An 18,599-nucleotide genomic window follows, 5' to 3' on the forward strand; every position below is an offset into this window, starting at 1 on the left:
CGCCTGGGAGACTGTATGGCACAGTGATGACTTGCAAGCCTTTACAGGATTGGTTGTCGAACCATTTCCCTCTCTTTGCCTCCATTTCTCCATCTGAAAAATGGGGATAACGGTACCCACCATACGGGTCTGAGAGAGAACGCATGTGAAGAGCCAGGTCAGGGCCTGCTTTTCCTTTTTCACGCTCCGAGTGTCACTTCCCCAGAGGCCATTCCTGGGGACCTTCCCTTCTCTCCCTCTCGGGGCTCCCTGCTGTGCTCTTCCCAAGTTTTAATTATTCACGTACTAGGGTGCTTGTTTAATGAGCCATTATTCTAGAGCTTGTTGAGAACAAGGACCTCTCTGCCCATTTCCTCAGCATTTTCACCCACACAAGTGTATCACCCACACTTGATACACATTATCCAAATGGACGAAGTGATTATTAGCTCTTTGGACAGGTGTCTTATCCTTAGAATAATTTAAATTCCCAGGTTTCCAGGGTAATGCCGTTTTTTCAAACACTATACGTATTAAGATGTTGTGGGGAGACGGTTTCATTCTTTCAGATGGTTTTCAGTCTCTTCGTTAGAGACAAGGCATAATTATACCAGTTTAGGGACATAGCAGGCTCCGTCCTTGCCTTTGACCCTTTTCCCACACCTGGGTGAAGACAGGTGTCCGTCATGATGGTGGAGTGACTCCCATGGCCTCACGGGCCTTCCTCTCCGAGGAGCAAGGATCCGGCCCTGGAAAATGGAACAGCTGTCTGTAGTCTCATGCCATCCACATGCGGATGACGGCCTGTTTGCTCCTGCCTCCTGGGGGAGCTCCGTATTCATGGGACAGGAGAGCTCTTTAACACAAACAGGCCCACCATTAGGGAATGGCTCCCGGCAGCCACCTCCTGCTCCGACTTTGGGATCCTGAAGCCTTGGCAGCCCGAGATGGCGCTGCTGCCTCCTGGGGTCTCTGCTTCCCTCAATGCCAAGGCACCCTTCAGGCCAGGTTTTCAACAGTCCTTTCCCCTTGGGTATGGGGCACATGCTCTGTGCTTAACTATGCAGACAGACAGGGGTCCAGAAAATCCCTGGGAGAGATCATTCCTGGGGAGCACGAGTGATTCAGACCAACCAAGCTCGAGCTGTGTGACCTCAGGCAAAGCGTGTAACTTCTCTGAGTCTCACTGGTGAATCTGGGATAATACTGACTCCATGGGGTTGTGAGGAGAAGCTGAGGGGCCTGGCATGGAGTGTGTGCTCAGTAGAGGTTAGTCTCCTTTCCCCTGCTTCAACAAGACAGTCACCAACCACACTGAACCGAGACTTCTCCCCACTGCAGGTGGTGCCGGGGGCTGGGCCCATGAGGCCGGAGAACCCTGCACTCAGGCCAGCAGAGCCCCCAGCACTCTGCCAGCTCCCTTCACCTGGTCCCGTCAACGTCAGGCCTTCTAGGGGCAAAATGAAGACGGTGGGTGGGCAGACCTAGGAGGGGGAGATGGTACTGGCCCGAACTTTTAAGAATCTAATCATAATTGTCTAAGTATTTGAACAACTTACTACATGTTAGGTAGGCGCTTTCTAGGGGACCGAGGCATGGGCGGAAGCAAAGAGTTAAAGGCAGCCGCGGTCAGCATGTGGAACATCTGGTGTTTTGACCATAGTACTTGACCCTTTGAGACGTCGGCAGGGTTTGAATGCCATTCAAGACAAGGACCAGGGCCCAGGGAGAGCAACCTCGTGCTCACTGCTCGTAGCTGGTTAGTGCAGAGCTGGATCTACAATCCGCGTCTTTTGTGTTTTTCTGAAGATAATTTTCTGCAGATAATTTCTCTGTGGTGGCGTAAGTGATAAATTTGGATTGAGCTGAAGGGAGACCTCCCTCCCTTTCAACTGAGAAAGATCACCCTTTTAAGAATTGTAGACTCTAGAGCTGAACGTGACTTCAGAAGTTATAATCGAGACTCCTCTTAGCCACTGACACTGTGTCCCAACCGTAAAGCCCACTCCCAGTCTTGAGGGGACCATCCTTCCACACAGTTCCAAGGCCATCGGAAAACAAAAAACAAGCGTACTTACTGTTTTCCTGTCATCAGAGGCTTGGGGCAGGGGCTCGGCTAGGACGTATGCTTTAGCTGAAGAGGTTAGGGCTTTGGGGGGCCCCTTCTGGAAGTCTGCCAATGTCCTTAGTCCTAGGTCACCTGGGACCCTCTCAGCCTGGGAGTCTTCAGGGAGAGGCTCTTGATATTGCTTTGGGGAGCTTGGCATCTGCCTGTGGTCAGCAGTCTGTACCCCGGGGATGGGACAGGAGCCCCATGCTCCTTAGAGACCTCCAACTGGCTGGCCCTCCCAAGCACAGCCAGGCCAGGACGCAGGCTCAGGGCTCTTCAAGCTCTGTCACAGGGTCCTTGGAGCTCCCAGCTCACATCTGCAGGCTCTGTGGTTCTCACAACCACCCGTTTCCTCTGACGGCATCACAGACCATCGAGGAGTCACCTTCCCCAAGTTCCTGTTTATGGGGGAGAAGCAGCTGCCTCATCATGATCCTGGAGGGAGAGGTTTCTCTCTGACTTTGTGGCTTGGTCTGATCCAAGGAACACAGAACCAAGCTAAATGAGCAGGAGTTTCCCATGCTTACCTGGTCATAATAATCACCTGAGGGGCTTGTTAGTATCAGATTCTTGGGATCTCCCCACATCTTCTGAATCCAAGTCACCAGAGGAGCAGCCCAAAAATGTGAATCTTAAACACTCCAAGAGATTCCTTTGACTAGCGAGTATGGGAAGCACTGCCTTGGAGTGTCCCCACCTTTAATGTGCATAGGAATCCCCTGGGGATCTGGTTAAACAGATTCTGGTTCGGTGGGGTTCAAGATTCTGCATTGCTAACAACTCCCAGGCGATACCCATGTTGCTGGTTTGGGAACCACACTTTGCGTAGCAGGACCTGGACAGTGGTTCTTCAAGTGCGGTCCCTAGGCCGGCAGCCTCAGTATCATCTGGAAATTTGTTAGACATGCCAGTTCTCAGTATCCATCTCTCATCTACCCAATCAGAAACTCCATGGTAGGGGGCCAGTAACCTGTTTTCACAAGCCCTCCAGGTGATTCTGATGTACACCCTAAACTTAAGAACCACTCGGCTAGCCCTTTGATTGGTATGTTTAAATCAGTCATTAAAATTTAAATTTAGGGAATTCCCTGGTTGTCTAGTAGTGAGGACTCCACGCTGCCACTGCTGAGGGCCTGGGTTCCATCCCTGGTTGGGGAACTAAGATCCCACAAGCCGTGTGGCGTGGCCAAAAAAAAATTTTTTTTTGGAATTTAAATTAATAAAAATCTCAGCTCATTAGTATCTAAATAACCACCCATTCACTGCCTCCCCATTAGGGCTTAGCAATCCTGGAGACAGATGCTTTTAACATGAAACCGCTATTTCACAGACAATGCAGCCTTTTCTGGGGCCTTGAGCGCACCTGGGCTCTCGTTCTCCCTTTCTCCCGGGGACGGCTGGTTTGAGATTTAACTCCTGCGGCACCTGGCGTGGAGAGCTGAGGGAGCCAGAGTGGAGGTTCTAACCAGGATGTTAGGGTGGGTGACGGCCACTCAAGGATGTGGCCTGTGGCTGGGAGGGAACTGATCACAGGCCCACCCTCCTGCTCTTGCCCCCACACCACCACGATGTCCATCTTTTCATCTGACAGGCAGACTTTTGGACTGGCCTTAAGGAGAGGCCCATGAACGAGGAAGGAAGTAGGGAATGACCATCTATGGTCTCAAAAAAAATCATACCATATCCTCTCCCGTTCCACTCAGGGAGGCACCTGAGAATTAGAAAGTTTAAAGCCTAGATCTGCTGCTTTGTTAGTTTTTTGACCATTTGTAAATTGGTTACCTCTAGGCCTGTTTTCTCATCCACAAAACTGGAATAGGGTCTCACTGGCTCAGTAGGAGGAACATTCAGGAAGGTGTAAGGGCGTGGCCTGTAGTTAATAAAATACGAAAATGCATTGATTTTGGAAGAACTGGGAACTTTTTCTAGCTAGATGTCCTTGGCCAAATCACTTAACTTTCCTCAGCTGTTCTTTGTCTGTAAAACACACTGCCACTTTGCAGAGTTGCCATGAGAACTGGGTGAGACAATTTATACGGAGAAGCTTCACACAATCATCTTGGGTAGGTAGCATCGACCTGGCCACTTCCTTGCCTCTCACAAAGCAGGTACCCCAACTTTTTTATTTTTGGAATATATTGAATAGGAAGAAAGGAAATGAAAATGAGAAGAGGATGAGTGTGGTAAGGACCAGCTAGTTGGGGCCCGAGTCCACGCACACAGCCAAGGTGGGAAACAGGCAACCATCCCTGCCGATGTGTAGCCAAGGCAGCTGGAGCAAGGTGGGTTCGTAGAGCAACTGTGCCCATGAGACCACCTCCAGCTCTGGAACTCTGCTTTTGCCTGTCTTGTAAGGACCTCAGCACAGTCACCTGTATCGGCCCACATGCATTTGTTTCCTGTCCTCTACCAGGATGGACAGGGTCGAGTCATTTTACAAGTATCTGCCACAGACACAGCAACCTCGATGTAGTGGTAGCTGCAGCCCCTGGACCATTCAAAACTGACCTGAGACGGCTGCCTCCTGAAATTATCCTTGGTGGGTAGGAAGACAGCCCCTTCTGGCAAAATACAGTTTGGTCTGTTGGAGGAGCCCTGGCAGGTGGCTGCAGATTACTACATGAGGGGTGGGAGGTGGCAACTGCACAAAGAGGGCAGAGCTGAGATGCAGAATGCCTTTCCAAGAGCTTGGCTTCTCCTGCATCACCTCACGGTCAGGCTGCTCACGGTCAGGTTTTCGGTTTGAGAGGAATATAGGTGTGTCAGATGGACTCAGGGCTCAGTCTCGGCTGGCTTACTGGTATGACCTCGGGCAAATGATTTATCCTGGGTCTTGGTTTCCTCACTTTAAATGGACAGTGTTGCTGGGTGGATAATCATCAGGTATGTGAGTACACCCAGCGCGGAGCCCACACGCAGTCACTCAGTACCCCCCTGAGCCCCAGGAAGTGGCTTGAGAGAAGTCACACCAACCGCCGGGTAACAATGAGACATATACAGCTTTATTTCACCATCCGTAAAAAGTTGTACTCTGACAGAGTAACGCATTCCGTATCTCAGCAGAAAGCAAATGCTATATCCGAAAAGCCCCTTCCTAAGATCAGAACTGTGTAACCCTTCTCTATGTAACATCTCAATGCCCTCAAAGCTGGGCCCTTACTGGGTGGCAGTTGCTTTCACCCTCCTCCTGGTGATACTCTGTGACTGTGACTCCCTCACATAGCAGCGGACTGAACAAAATTCTACCCGGACAGGCTGCCCTTACAGATTGGTCCCTTCCCTCCTACAAAAGGGAGTTCACAGGAATAACTTCCTGAGAAATGGGTTCTATCTGAATTTCATTTAGCTTCCATTAAGTCTGCTGAAATCAAGTCGATACTGTTCCTCTCTCCCCAGCCATTTCCTCATCATCTACCTAATTTTCAGGCTATAATACCTCTCCCTTCTGGGGCAATCGAGGGATGGAGAGTGTTCTTCCTGGGAGGTGCTTCCTGCAGACGTCTGGTATGTGGTATCAGACACTGCAGAGACTCAGTTTTGTTCTGACAGAGCAGAGGCCTGGAATTTCGTTTTCCCCTTCCTGTGCTAAAAAAGTCCAGCGATTAAGCCACACTCACTCCTCGGGAAAAACTCCATGTTGCATCAGAACCTCATTATTCATGGGCTTCTAAGAGAACATATCCCTCCCTTTTATTCACAGAAGAGTATATGTGAATTCATTTGGAGAGGAGAAGGTGGCTGGCCACCCGGCCTGCTTCTCTATGTAACAGGCTCCCTTCTGTTGGTCACAGTCAACAATCCAAACAGGAATTATGATCTTCCACATTCCTCAGAACTGCTCTCCTGAAGTCACTTTGCAGATCTTGTTGACCAATATGGAAGCGAAAGGGAATGCAATGGCCTACCCAACCTAGAAACCTGTTCTGCATATTTCCCCTAAAAACACCACTGAAAATGCAAAAAAAGAGTCCCTTTTTTTTGTTTTTTGCAGAAGCTCTACAAGAAAGCCTGTCTAAAATCACAGAACTATGCACACACAAACACAGACACGCGTGCTCACACACATACATCAGGATCAAACAATCTTAGCTACATAGTTGGGAAAGCACAGGGAAAAGCTGGCAAGAGAAGATATGGAGATCTGACCAGCTGAAGATGTTGGAATGCTATAGTAATGGCATGGAAGTGGTTCTTGGTACATACAAAAAGGGGGGTGGGCAGGCAGAGAGGATGATTAATCCAGGATACCAGAAAGAGAGAGTCAGTGGCCATGCAAGACTTAAAGATAGATAAGATGCCAGTTTGCTGGATGAAGTGTTATATTATGGAGTGCTTGTTTGAAGGGGGGTGGACTTGCATGGTCCAGGGGAGGAGCATCTGCTTAGCAGGACACCTCCATGGTCTGGTGTCTGTCCAGAACATCAGGAGACTCAGAGGATTCTTGAGCTCCATCTGAGTGATTGCTGGTGACAGATCGGCTGAAGGCACTTTCTCCAGAGCCGATGCTACTTGAGGTGGAGTGGGTCCGTGATCGGGCGAGCCGGGTCATGCTGGCAGATGGGACTGTAAGAAAGAACCAAGAGGACTATAGGAAGGAGCCCTGGTTCAACTCAGCTAATCTAGAAGTTTCACCAAAAGCTTTACATTTCGCTTTCCCAACCCATTTAAGGTGACACCAGGACAAGACATAGCCATCCCCACTTTGCATTACTGGCTCTAGGTGAGGGGCTATAGGCAAGGCTGCTTTAATCCTCTGGTTCTGGCTGGAATCTCAGCTGATTCTAGTCCACAGCAGAACAAGGGGAAACCTAAGTCCAGAGTATAGCCTCTTAGCTGTGCCCATGCCATTCATAAGGTGATTAGGAAGCAGGCTTTGGGAACCCAAGCAGGTAACCAAAACCTGCAGTGCATGCAAGGCTAAACCAAAGAAAGACAAACCACACCACACAAGTAGGAAGGTGTTTCACAAACACAGTGCAAGCCCGATACAACAAGACTACCACCCGTGTCCACAGGCGACCCTTGCTACCTGGGGAGGAGACATGGAGGAAGATGAGGTGTAGGGAGGGCAGGCAGGCCTGGAGCTGGTCTCTGCACAGGGGGTGAGGTACAGGCTGCCTGTGAGGAACAGCACTGGAGGTGGCTGTTTAACTCAGACTCCTGCCTACTGCCACTGCTTTGTCTGTAAGGTCCTTCCAGCTTGGCCAGGAAAGGGCCTTACCCGGCATACCCCCCTGCCTATCTTTCTGAGACACGAGCCACTCCCCCAGCTGCCGTTTCAACGCTGGGGTCCGAAGATGCCATCACCTGCAGTTCTCCGGGCACAGGCTCTGACGCTCCTAACTGAGAATCCAGTGTCTGGGGTTTAACTCAAGGGATCAGTAAGTAGGTGGTGGTGGAGGAGGGGCCCTGCCTATAAAGTTTCAGCTGCTGCTGTGACCCTGGCTGTTACAACCCGCTCCTTTCCTCCTGGGGGACCAGGGCGGGACCTGGAGGCTAACTCGCTCAGGGCACAACGAACGAGCCACGTTCTATCGGGCTCTCACCGCACAGGAAAACCGCGGACATGCTGCGGGCAGCCAATGCAGCCAGGAGAGCATGGCTGGGAGGCGGGGGCAGGGCCCAGCGTAGAGAAAGGTACCTGACTCGGTGCTCAGGTGACTGAGCTGCACATACGGGACTGGAAGCAGGATGGACACAGGAAAAGGCAGGTTAGTGACCCGACAGTGCCAAGCGGCAACCTTGGCTGCCTAGCAGACACTGACAGAACACTCTAAGCCAGGGGTGAAGTTTTATTTTAAGGGCCCAGAAAGGAGGTGAGGCCAATTGATGCTTCAATTACATCTCAGATGTTACTTCTCTCAACTAGTCAAAGGTTTTCTCCTTCACTAAAAATAGCCAACCTGCTTGGATCAGAAATGGATCCAACAGCTGGAAGATCAGCTGCTTCCTAGGAAAGGAGAGGGACTTCTGCTCCTCCCAGAGGGATATGGGTGTGGGCTCGGTTGGTAGTGGCTCACAGACGGGGATGACACAGCCACTCTAGACGAGACATACACGAGCTGCCTGCCAGGTACAGGGCTGTACCCAGGGGCCCAGCTGCTGCCCAGAGCAGCTGCCCAATCGTCATTAATCACACCGATACCAAAGACAGGAGAAAAATCACCCTACTGGATAAAGAGCTCTGTACCTGGGTAGAAGAGTTTTCCTTTTTATAACTCCAAGAAAGGAGCAAGTGTGGATATTCTGTGACAAATGAGAAAGCTCAGGGGTCTCACAATACAAGAGACCAGGACAGTGGCACATGATATGGACACATCCTTGGATTCACTCTAAAATACTCTGCAAATTCATCTCCTGTGGTGAAGCAGACTTAACTGATTTAACTCCTTTTCTTCTGGAGTCTCCATTTTGTTTCTCTAGTCCAGGAGTCATTAACCAGCTGAGTTCAGATGCAAATAACAACTTCAGATTCATAGCTAGGTCTGGCTAAGCTTCAGTGGTTGAAAATGTGGGCTCTGGAGTCAGACTGCCAGGGTTTGAATCATGGCTCTGCAGCTGAATTGTTACCCTGGGAAAGGTGCTTAGCCTCTTTGAGCCTCAGTTTCCTTTTCTATAAAATGGGACTAATGACAGAACTTACCTCTCAAGGTTAAGAATATAGAGTGCCTGGCACAAAGTAAGTGCTTAATAAGCATTAGCTCATCTTTATATATATGCACAGATGAATGTTCCATAAACATTTTGGTTTCTACTTGATTTCAGGCTGGCTAGCACAGAGGTTAAGCCCTGAGAATTGAGTACTCATCAGATGCCGAAATGACCCCATTATCAATAAATCTTTGGTAGAATAGAAAGCTGTGTACTACTCACTGTAGCCCATTCCCTGCAAAAAGTACTTGAAGGCCTCGGTGAGCTTCCCGGGCTAGGGGGACAAAATAAGAAGGCATTAATCTTTGCACAGTCAGAGAGCTGGAATCAAATGGGTGCTTTTATAAAAATCTCCTTACCTGAACTACTTGGGGTAGTCCACCACAGTCTGCCATCTAGAAGAGGAAAAATAGGTAAGTCAGCTGAGACTTACTCTTAAGGGAAATGCTCTGAACATCCATGGGTCCTTTCAAACAGGACAGGATCAAATTTTAGGTTCCTTAACTTAATGTTTAACTACATCCAAGTGTCCATCTCCTCAATGCACTCTTTTTTTTAAAAAAATAAATTTATTTATTTATTTATTTATTTTTGGCTGTGTTGGGTCTTCGTTGTTGCACGCGGGCTTTCTCTAGTTGCGGCGAGCGGGGGCTACTCTTCATTGCAGTGCGCTTGCTTCTCATTGCAGTCGTTTCTCATTGTGGGGCCTGAGCTCTAGGCGTGCGGGCTTCAGTAGTTGTGGCACATGGGCTCAGCAGTTGTGGCTCGCAGGCTCTAGAGCACAGGCTCAGTAGTTGTGGCGCACGGGCTTAGTTGCTCCGCAGCATGTGGGATCTTCCCTGACCAAGGCTTGAACCCGTGTCCCCTGAATTGGCAAGTGGATTCTTAACCACTGCACCACCAGGGAAGTCCCCCTCAATGCACTCTTACACAAAGACTTAAATCCTAGCAATAACCTTGGATGTAATTTTGAAGGATTATTCAACATTAATGAGTAGTGCAGGGCCTAACTTTCAGGCCCATGTCGGGAACTTTCCATTTGGGTGACAGTGAAGTTAACCACTACCTTCAACCATGGTTCTGCCTCCACCTGGAGAACGTTACTTTCAGAGTCCTCAAACAGTGTGATCCTAACTTCTCAGGGTACCACACTTTTAAGGTTTCCTCTCAACTCTACATTGTCTTCACTTCACGACTAAGGGGATGTCTCCAGTCAGGCACTGAGGCTGAATTCAGCCAACCTACTTGGTCAGCCACTTTCATTTCATAGTTGGATTTGGTAAGGCTGTCTCTCAATTCATAAATCTTTACAGTTGGTTATTCTCACCTGTGCAAAGATTTCTAGAGTAGGGTTTTATTAGCATGCATTGGAATTACCAGGAGGACTTAAAACTCAGATTCTTGAGTTCCTGCCCTAGAGATTCTTTTTTTTTTTTTTAATATTTATTTATTTTGCGGCACATGGGATCTTCATTGCCCTGTGCAGGATCTTTAGTTGTGGCGTGTGGGTTCTTTAGCTGCAGCATGTGGGATCTTTTAGTTGCAGCATGTGTGATCTAGTTCCCTGACCAGGGATCAAACCTGGGCGCCCTGCATTGGGAGCACGGAGTCCTAACCGCTGGACCACCAGGGAAGTCCCTAGAGATTCTTATTTAATAGGTTTGGAGCGGGTCTCAAGAACTTGCATTTCTAACAAGCCAGGTGATGCATATTCTGCCAATCCGCAGAGAACACTGCTTCTAGGGCATGATGGCCAACCATGAGGCCACCCTCCTCCTTCCAGCTGCTATGCATTCCATACTCAGATAGTAGCCTATTCAGGCTGACTGGCATTTTTTAAAAAAGAGACATGAACCCCATGGTCTCCCTTCACTAACATGAAAACTTTCTTTGAGGGTGGACTGTTATTCAGCAGATGGGATGCCACAGGAGACACAGGAATTTGAGGTTAATAAGAACAGTTCCCTGAAAATTCTACGTGTAAGATCAGGAACAAATATTTAACCTGAATAAGTATCAAATAGACCTAACTGGCCCAGGCTGTATTTTCATGAAGGTTAGGAGTCAAAGTCTGATTAGAACTGTAAAACAGTTCCCGTATGCAGAGAGAATACTGGGAAAGACTGTTTCCAAGCTTGATACCTATCAAACAGAGAATCAGTTCCATCATGTTGTTGTGGATGGGCATTTTTGCCCAGAAATAAGCACATCTATGGCTACTGTAAAGTTGTTTTGCGCTTTTGGAAAACTGATTCAAACCTGCAACAAAAAGCTCATTTGAAACCACATGCTTTAAAAAAAAAATTCAAATTTTAGACTAGTTCATCAATCACCTGGACCCCAGAACACTCTGAGTTTTGTCACCACAGAGCATTAACCTCATGTTATATTTCCAGGAACTATGGGCTGCTTCTGGTGGCAGCACTTCCCTTTTAATCTCACTTCAAAGAGAAAGGGAAGAAAGCAGAGGTCTTTCAGGCTGAGAAACAGTGAGAAGCATAAGATCAGTACTTAAATCTACTGTAATCCAAATTCAAACCAGGAGGTCAGGCCCTTAAATATGTCACTAGAGGCTCCAGAAAATGTGAGCCTGGGGTACAATCAAAATGGGGAGAAGCTAGATATTTTTTTTTTTTTAAGTCATGGATTTTATAGTGTTTATTTATTTTTACTTGTTGACAGTTTTTTGCTTTATTTATTTATTTATTTATGGCTGTGTTGGCTCTTCATTTCTGTGCGAGGGCTTTCTCTAGTTGTGGCAAGCGGGGGCCACTCTTCATTGCGGTGCGCGGGCCTCTCACTATCGCAGCCTCTCTTGTTGCGGAGCACAGGCTCCGGATGCGCAAGCTCAGTAGTTGTGGCTCACGGGCCCAGTTGCTCCGTGGCATGTGGGATCCTCCCAGACCAGGGCTCGAACCCGTGTCCCCTGCATTAGCAGGCAGATTCTCAACCACTGCGCCACCAGGGAAGCCCGAAGCTAGATATTAACCCTAGAAATTTAGTACAAGAGTTACTCTCTATTTGCCCTAAGAGAAAGAAAAAATGCATTTACCCTTATCATGAGAATGTTATTGGAAGCTTCCTTATCCATACAAGGGGATTTAGCAAGTAAATAATTTCCATTCATTATCTAATTTCTCACAACAATATTAAATAATGCTTATGACATTTTTAGTGACACGGGAAGATGTTTATATGTCAAAAAGTTGAGGAAAACAGACACAGGGCTATCAACAGCCTATGATCTTAATGATGTAAAATGTATAGGAAAAAGACTGATATTTTTACCAGAAGGTTACCTTTGGGTGGCAGGATTAGGGTAATTTTTATTTTATTCTTTTTTATATTTCCATTTTTTTCCTATTTTCCAATTTTCTACAATGAGAATATATTCAGGAAAAGAAATTTTTTTTAAGAGAATGAGAGAATCAGACAGAGAAAGAGAAGCTTTCCTTCTTTCTGGGCAACTATTCCAGAAATAAAGTAATTTGAACCACGTATAATTTACTCACTAATGGTTGGCAATGAGGAAGGAAGACACATTACCTTTAGCAAAGTTGTATTTACAGGATTCAGGCGAGAATTGCATTCAACCTTAAAAAAGAGAGAGAGAGAGAGACAGACAATTTTATGAACTGCTAGAAAAATCAGAAATAGCTTGGCATGAGATTGATCTTCCAAGATCAATGGCTCATTTGGAGATGGCTGAATCAACCAAATTACCAAAATACAGAGTGGGAGACATATTTATATGAAGTACTTTATATCTTGTATTTCTTAGTAGATCTAAAAATCTGGCAAAGTTCATTTTCTGAATCCGTTACGAGTAGAGTCTTTAAAGGACTACATGTTGAATTTAATTCCTCCTACCCGCTATATAACATGGGGACAAGTTACCTACTTTAAGAAGTGAACTGGACCGTGGCCCTCACCTGCTGGGGTCTTGATGATTTCCCAGCACAACCGGCCCTTATGACTGGCCCTTATACCCCTCCTCTGCCCATTTCTCACCCCTTTCCCGTGCCCTGGAGGTAGTGGGTTTGCCACTCCTTACACCCTGACTCTCTTCTGCCTCAAGATCTTTGGCTATCCCACAGAAAGTTGAACTCTCTGCGGTTTTTCTCTCACTGTAGCCATTACAATTAAGAATTACAACCTTGTATATTTACATGTATCGTATCTCATACCTTTGTTATCCACAAAGGCAGGGACCTCAAAGAAAATGTTCTGGGGAGATAATCTCCAGGTTCAACAATGTTTTATGGTTAACTTGATTAACTGGATCTCTTCTTTACACATGCTTGCCCAAGCACACATATAAAACACTGTGCTAAGAGCATGGAATCTAGTGGGGTGGAAATGTAATAATGTAATATGAGGCAGAATGAGATCACTTGAAAATTTCACTTCTGAGCTGAGTGAGAATAGAAGAATGAGTAGAATTTCTATAGCTAGAGTAAGAAGGGGTGGGCGTTTGAAGGCTTCCAGAGTCAGGGGGAAAGCATAAGCAAAGACCCAGGGGATACGAAGTGAGTGTGCAGGGCATGCGTGGCGTTACAGAGACAAGCATGGCGTGAGGGTGCACTGTGGGGAGAGGTTGGAAAGACTTGAACTGACTGTGGAAGGCAAAAAGCCACAGAGGGTTTCTGGGGTGACAGGATGTGAGTTGTTTTAGGAAAATAACCAGCCGTGGTCTGTATGACAGACTGCAGAGGCAGCGAGCCAGTTAGGGAGTTATTAAAATTACCTAGGCAAGAACCAGTAACCCAGCTGAACGTTTACTCTGGGGATTGCTGATGGGTAGGTATTCAAAACTCTTCTAAAATCACAGGATGATCTAAAAGCCAGAATCACCAAATGAAGGTTTTTGCTCTATACAAATGACAATGCAGGCAGTGACAAACAAATGTACCCGTTTACTTACTATAGAAGGTGCTCTAAAGGGCAGAATGTAAAAACCGGATCCCTAACTGCCAGGCACAATGCTGAGAACACAGTAGATATACAATAAATATTTTCTGGAAGAATGAACTCCCAAGTCTGTATTTAATATAATAAAGCATGCTTTCCTGGTTCACCACTTTGTAATTTCTGTAACTTTATAAGAAGTCTCAGTTTCTGGTAGGCCAAGAACAACAGTTGGTTTTTGACACGTCTACTCTCTCCTCAGCTCCAAGTGCAGAGACTCCGTCTTATTCATTTTTGAATTCTCCACAGCATCGAGAGAATAGGAGATGCTCAAAAAATGATGCTGAATGAATATGTGAGCAAGAATAGCTAGCAACAGGGCTTCCCTGGTGGTGCAGTGGTTGAGAGTCTGCCTGCCGATGCAGGGGATACGGGTTCGTGTCCCGGTCCGGGAAGATCCCACATGCCGCGGAGCGGCTGGGCCTGTGAGCCATGGCCGCTGAGCCTGCGCATCCGGAGCCTGTGCTCCGCAACGGGAGAGGCCACAACAGTGACAGGCCTGTGTACCGCAAAAAAAAAAAAAAAAAAAAAAAAAAAAGAATAGCTAGCAACAGTGACCAGAATTTGTCGAGTTTCTTCCTGCTCTTCCATGCAAGGATATAGCCCTTGAATCCCTACCAACTTATGGGATAAAAGGCTCTGGCAGGGGAGCTGGTTTTGAATGCGTCTGGAAGAGCATCTATTTTGTGGCACAGATGGGGTTCCTGAAGTTCTTCTCTATAAACACTGAAGGTGTGGAAATCAGAAAGAGAAAAAGATCTTATCTGTATTGGCCAACTTACACAATCTTGAAAAATAATTGGTAATGTTGCTTTAAGTCCAAGTAATTTCCAAAAGGCAACTCAGCATGATTAGAGAATTCTGATTAAGGGTATTTTCTGTAAACGATACTATTTTCATAAACACATGTTTATGAAAAAATGGTTTTGACAGATATTTTGTAGCACGTATCTCTACCTTTTTAGCCAAAAAAGACTGACCTTTACAAAACTCCTTCTTGATGAGATCTTCACTATAACTTTATTACCTTTGGGGATTTTTTTTTTTTTTTTTGAGTTGAGAGTTATTTGCCTCTGTGCTCAAGCCACACTATGTATTTTACACTAGACACAGAATGTTTTACAGGGTAATTCAGGGAAGTGTGAATATATTCTATTGTCACACCTATCTCACCCTACCAACACTCCCCCTGCCCACCAACCTTCTCATCTATGTCTGCATCTCTGATTAATTATTAGATTCCCTTTCTAAAAGCTTTACTTCCTTATGTTTTGCTATAGGGTAGAAGTGAAGTAGGCCAAAGAAAACCAGATAATTTCACGCAGATACTTAAGTTATATATGCTGTGGGAAAGACAAGCAAGTGATAACAGACTTATGAAAAACTGTCAGCTTCATCTGTAATTATAGAAGTGCAAATTAAAACAGTGGGAGACCATTTTTAATCAAATTAACTACTAATGAAATTTAAAAGTCCAATGCTGAACAGCATGCTGTGAAACAGGCACTCTCATACACAGGCAGTGGCAACACACTGTTATGTCTTTTCTGGAAAGGAATCTGGCAAAACGTATTAAAAACCTTACAGAGGTTTATGATTTTTGACCCATTATTTCCATCTCATCCCAGGGAAATGATCAAAGATTCAGGCAAAGATTCTATAAGGATGTTCAACAGCAACATTATTAATGGTGCAAAATCAGAAATAATCAACAGGAGAATGAGGTTACATAAACAAGGGTATATTTATAAGACTGACTATTATACAGACATCCTGACTTTACAGTATGGAAAAATGCTCTCAACAGTGCTAAGTCATGAGGTCCCAAAACACTGTATAGCTAATATCATCCTATCTATTGTAAGGAAAAACATAATGGCTTGTCTTTGAGTAATGGGATCATGACTTCTCCTCCTGTTCTCCTATTTACCAATTTTCTACAATGAGCACATATTTTTTTTGCCAGTGTGCTACGTGCTTGAGGAAAGTATACAGGCTCCCAGCAGCCTTCTCTATCTGTGGTGGCTGCAGAAGGCCAAGGCTGTCAGAAGTCTGACGATAAGCCAGTGGCCTTTACCTGTACTGCTTGCCACAGAGCGAGCTCCACCACCCAAAGAACTCAAGGGCAGTCCTGATCCCTTCTGATGAAACACAGTGATCAACGAGGAATTCTTCCTCCAAATTGGGTAACAAAGTACAAACCCTGGTCTGTGTAATGGGAAATCACAAAAACTAGTACCTACCAACTGTTTCAAGTGCGTCAGCAGTGTGTTACGCACAATTTATTGCATTTCATCTTATTCACCTTCACAACATCAGGACGTACTTACCACAGCCTCAACTGCAGGTGAATTGTCACCTACCACCAATAAAGTAGAACACCTAGGGAAAGGGTAAATAAGAGGACACTCAGCAAGCAGCACATATACTCCACTGAAAATGGCTCTATGAAAGGCAAAGATGTTGAGCAACGTAGTGGGGGAGACTGAGGGACTTACTTTAATGTCTTTGATTTGGTATCATTTTGTCCCAGAATGGGTCTTTCGATCTCCAGGTCTCTGCGTCTAGCGAAACACAAAGGAATCAATGCACTTTTCAGGTAAAATCATGGCAACTCAGGTTACTTCCTGGTTGTGAAAAACAAAATGTATCAAGAAATCTGAAAACTATCTTTCTTTCACACAGATGAGGGAAGGGGCCCTTGTGCACTTTGTTCAGTGGCATCCTGAGTGGTACAGAGCAGGAAAAAGGGACTCTGCAGGATGCTAAAAGGAGGCAACTTCAAAACTCAATAGCAATGCTGTTGAAATACTCAAGTCTTAAGTGTTCAACTTTCCAACTAGTTTATAGGAATAATTTCTTAAGGGGAACTTTTTTCTTTTTTTTTTTTTGGCCAAACCACATGGCATGCAGGATCTTCCCCGACCAGGGATCCAACCCGTGCCCCCTGCATTGGGAGCACAGAATCTTAAGCACTGGACCGCCATGGAGGTCCAAGGGGAACTTTTTTGGGGGAACATTCTCCTGGTAACTAACAGTTCAGTGCAGTACTTAATAACCTTTCTGATTTCAACGAAAAATAAGGAGGCTTTGTTACACAGAGGAAGGAGCTAGAGAGACTGGGTTCAAAACCTGGCTTTGCTCCTGACCGGCTGTGTGACTCCGGGTTAAGTTACAGCTGACGCATTTCCTCAATCTTTTTCCATGTACCCAGAAAGCTAGAAGGAGCTAACATTTTCACCTTGGAGAAGCTGGTCCCAAGATAAGAATTAAGCTTCTCTCCGTGTGTGATAAGAATTAAGCTTCTCTCCGTGTGTCACTTCTGCATGATGACAGGACACCAGCAGAGAGACTGAATTGGGGCCCAAGACTTCTATTCTTTGCCTCCTCTACATGCATCTTTCTGTGCCACCTCAATTTGTGTGTTTTGTGTGTGTACGTAACTTTAGGTACTTCTGGTCTCAAAACATCTTAAAAGTACAACTGGTAGTTGAACATGCCTGAAACACCCTTCAATTCATGCATTGCTCTTGAAAGCTGTCTTCATTTCTGTCTGAAAGCCCTTCCCCTTCTACTGTGGTAAAAAGTACGAAAGCAATCCCATCACAAAACACTGGAAGAAGTAGTTTATTTCCTCTTCTCCTTCTCTCTTAAATATCCGTTATCTTCTTAGACCTAGTCTGCATTTAAGTGAAGGAACAGAAACAACTGTACCCATTATAGGAACCCAGGAAGAGCTGCAGGTTTTCTTGGTTGATATCTTGGGAAATATGCAGCCTGTAGGTTTGAATCAGGTCCAGGTTGGCCTGCAACTCTTCCTAGAACAATGAAAAGAAGACACAGGTGAACTTCTGAGCTACAGTACAAGTCTATCTTGTTTGGTTTGCATTCTCAATGCCCAAAGCCAAAGCTCCCTGCCCATGATGGGAGATGGGGCAGAGCCTGGGGGGCCTACTTATGTACTGGGAGGCTGAATGGCTTCTTTTTTATTTGCATCAGACTGGTTCAGTGCCATATTCTGTGTTGAATGAGGGCACCAAAGAAGCTATGATGGAAAAGGTCGGTAATCAACTCCAAATCAAGCACAAAAACTTGGGGATATGCTCTGAATACCCTTCTCTGCAGCACAGAGGAAGCTGCACTAAACTTGGATTTGAGTACCAGATGTGAAACTTAGGTGACCTAACCATTCGGAAGCCTAGTTTCCTTATTTGTGTCTTATTCATGTTCTGCCATTCTCATAAAAATAGAGTGTCTGTAAAATAAAGATAATAACCAGCTACCTGCCAGGGCTGTTTTAAAAATTAAATAAGAAAAGTTATATGGACTGTAATGTATAAAATAAGTGGAAAGTAACATTTCTCTTATTAGCCATAAATCTGCATAATTAACGTATCTGTATCTTCATCAATATAACGGGTATAATATCTATTTATATACTATCATTTAATAATATACATTGTAGTATTATATATTACATTCCATTTATAATACTTTATTAAGTCAATTTATCATTTATTTATTCTTATTACCAATACTATTTTTTTTGTTGAGGTAGGACTGATTTATAATATAATATTAGTTTCAGTTGTACCACACAGTGATTCAAAATTTTTATAGATTATATTCCATTTAAAGTTATTACAAAATATTGGCTATATTCCCTGTATAAAATTCAAGAGAAACAAAATGGTCTATCAGTAAAAAGAGAATCTCCCTCCCCACTACCCATTGTCCAGCGGTCCCTATCTTGCTGGTCTTCTTGGAGGCCACCAGAACGAGTTGCTAGGTTTTTGTGTACATAAGCATGTATGTACATATATGTATACACACACACACACACACACACCCCAGTAAATAGTTTTAAGCAGAACGGAAAATGTTTACACTG

At 45.4% G+C, this 18,599-nt stretch overlaps 1 protein-coding gene across 2 annotated transcripts in view; it reads right to left on the bottom strand.

Annotated features, from left to right (window-relative positions):
- Nucleotides 1–6,392: 6,392 nt before the first annotated feature.
- Nucleotides 6,393–18,599, bottom strand: part of NDRG3 (NDRG family member 3) — a 32,516-nt gene continuing 20,309 nt past the window's right edge. The window contains exons 7-14 of one of the 2 annotated variants that reach the window (XM_079720182.1): nucleotides 17,423–17,526; nucleotides 16,207–16,272; nucleotides 16,039–16,090; nucleotides 12,287–12,334; nucleotides 9,100–9,135; nucleotides 8,963–9,014; nucleotides 7,731–7,769; nucleotides 6,393–6,652 (exon numbers count right to left, since the gene is read on the bottom strand). In XM_079720182.1, coding sequence (XP_079576308.1) covers nucleotides 6,471–6,652; nucleotides 7,731–7,769; nucleotides 8,963–9,014; nucleotides 9,100–9,135; nucleotides 12,287–12,334; nucleotides 16,039–16,090; nucleotides 16,207–16,272; nucleotides 17,423–17,526 — 579 coding nt within the window. In that variant the 3' untranslated portion in view covers nucleotides 6,393–6,470. The remainder of the gene's footprint in view (nucleotides 6,653–7,730; nucleotides 7,770–8,962; nucleotides 9,015–9,099; nucleotides 9,136–12,286; nucleotides 12,335–16,038; nucleotides 16,091–16,206; nucleotides 16,273–17,422; nucleotides 17,527–18,599) is intronic. The other variant, XM_079720183.1, reaches the window with a different exon arrangement.

The sequence above is a fragment of the Hyperoodon ampullatus genome, assembly GCF_949752795.1.
Source record: "Hyperoodon ampullatus genome assembly, chromosome: 14".
NCBI classification, from domain to species: domain Eukaryota; kingdom Metazoa; phylum Chordata; class Mammalia; order Artiodactyla; family Ziphiidae; genus Hyperoodon; species Hyperoodon ampullatus.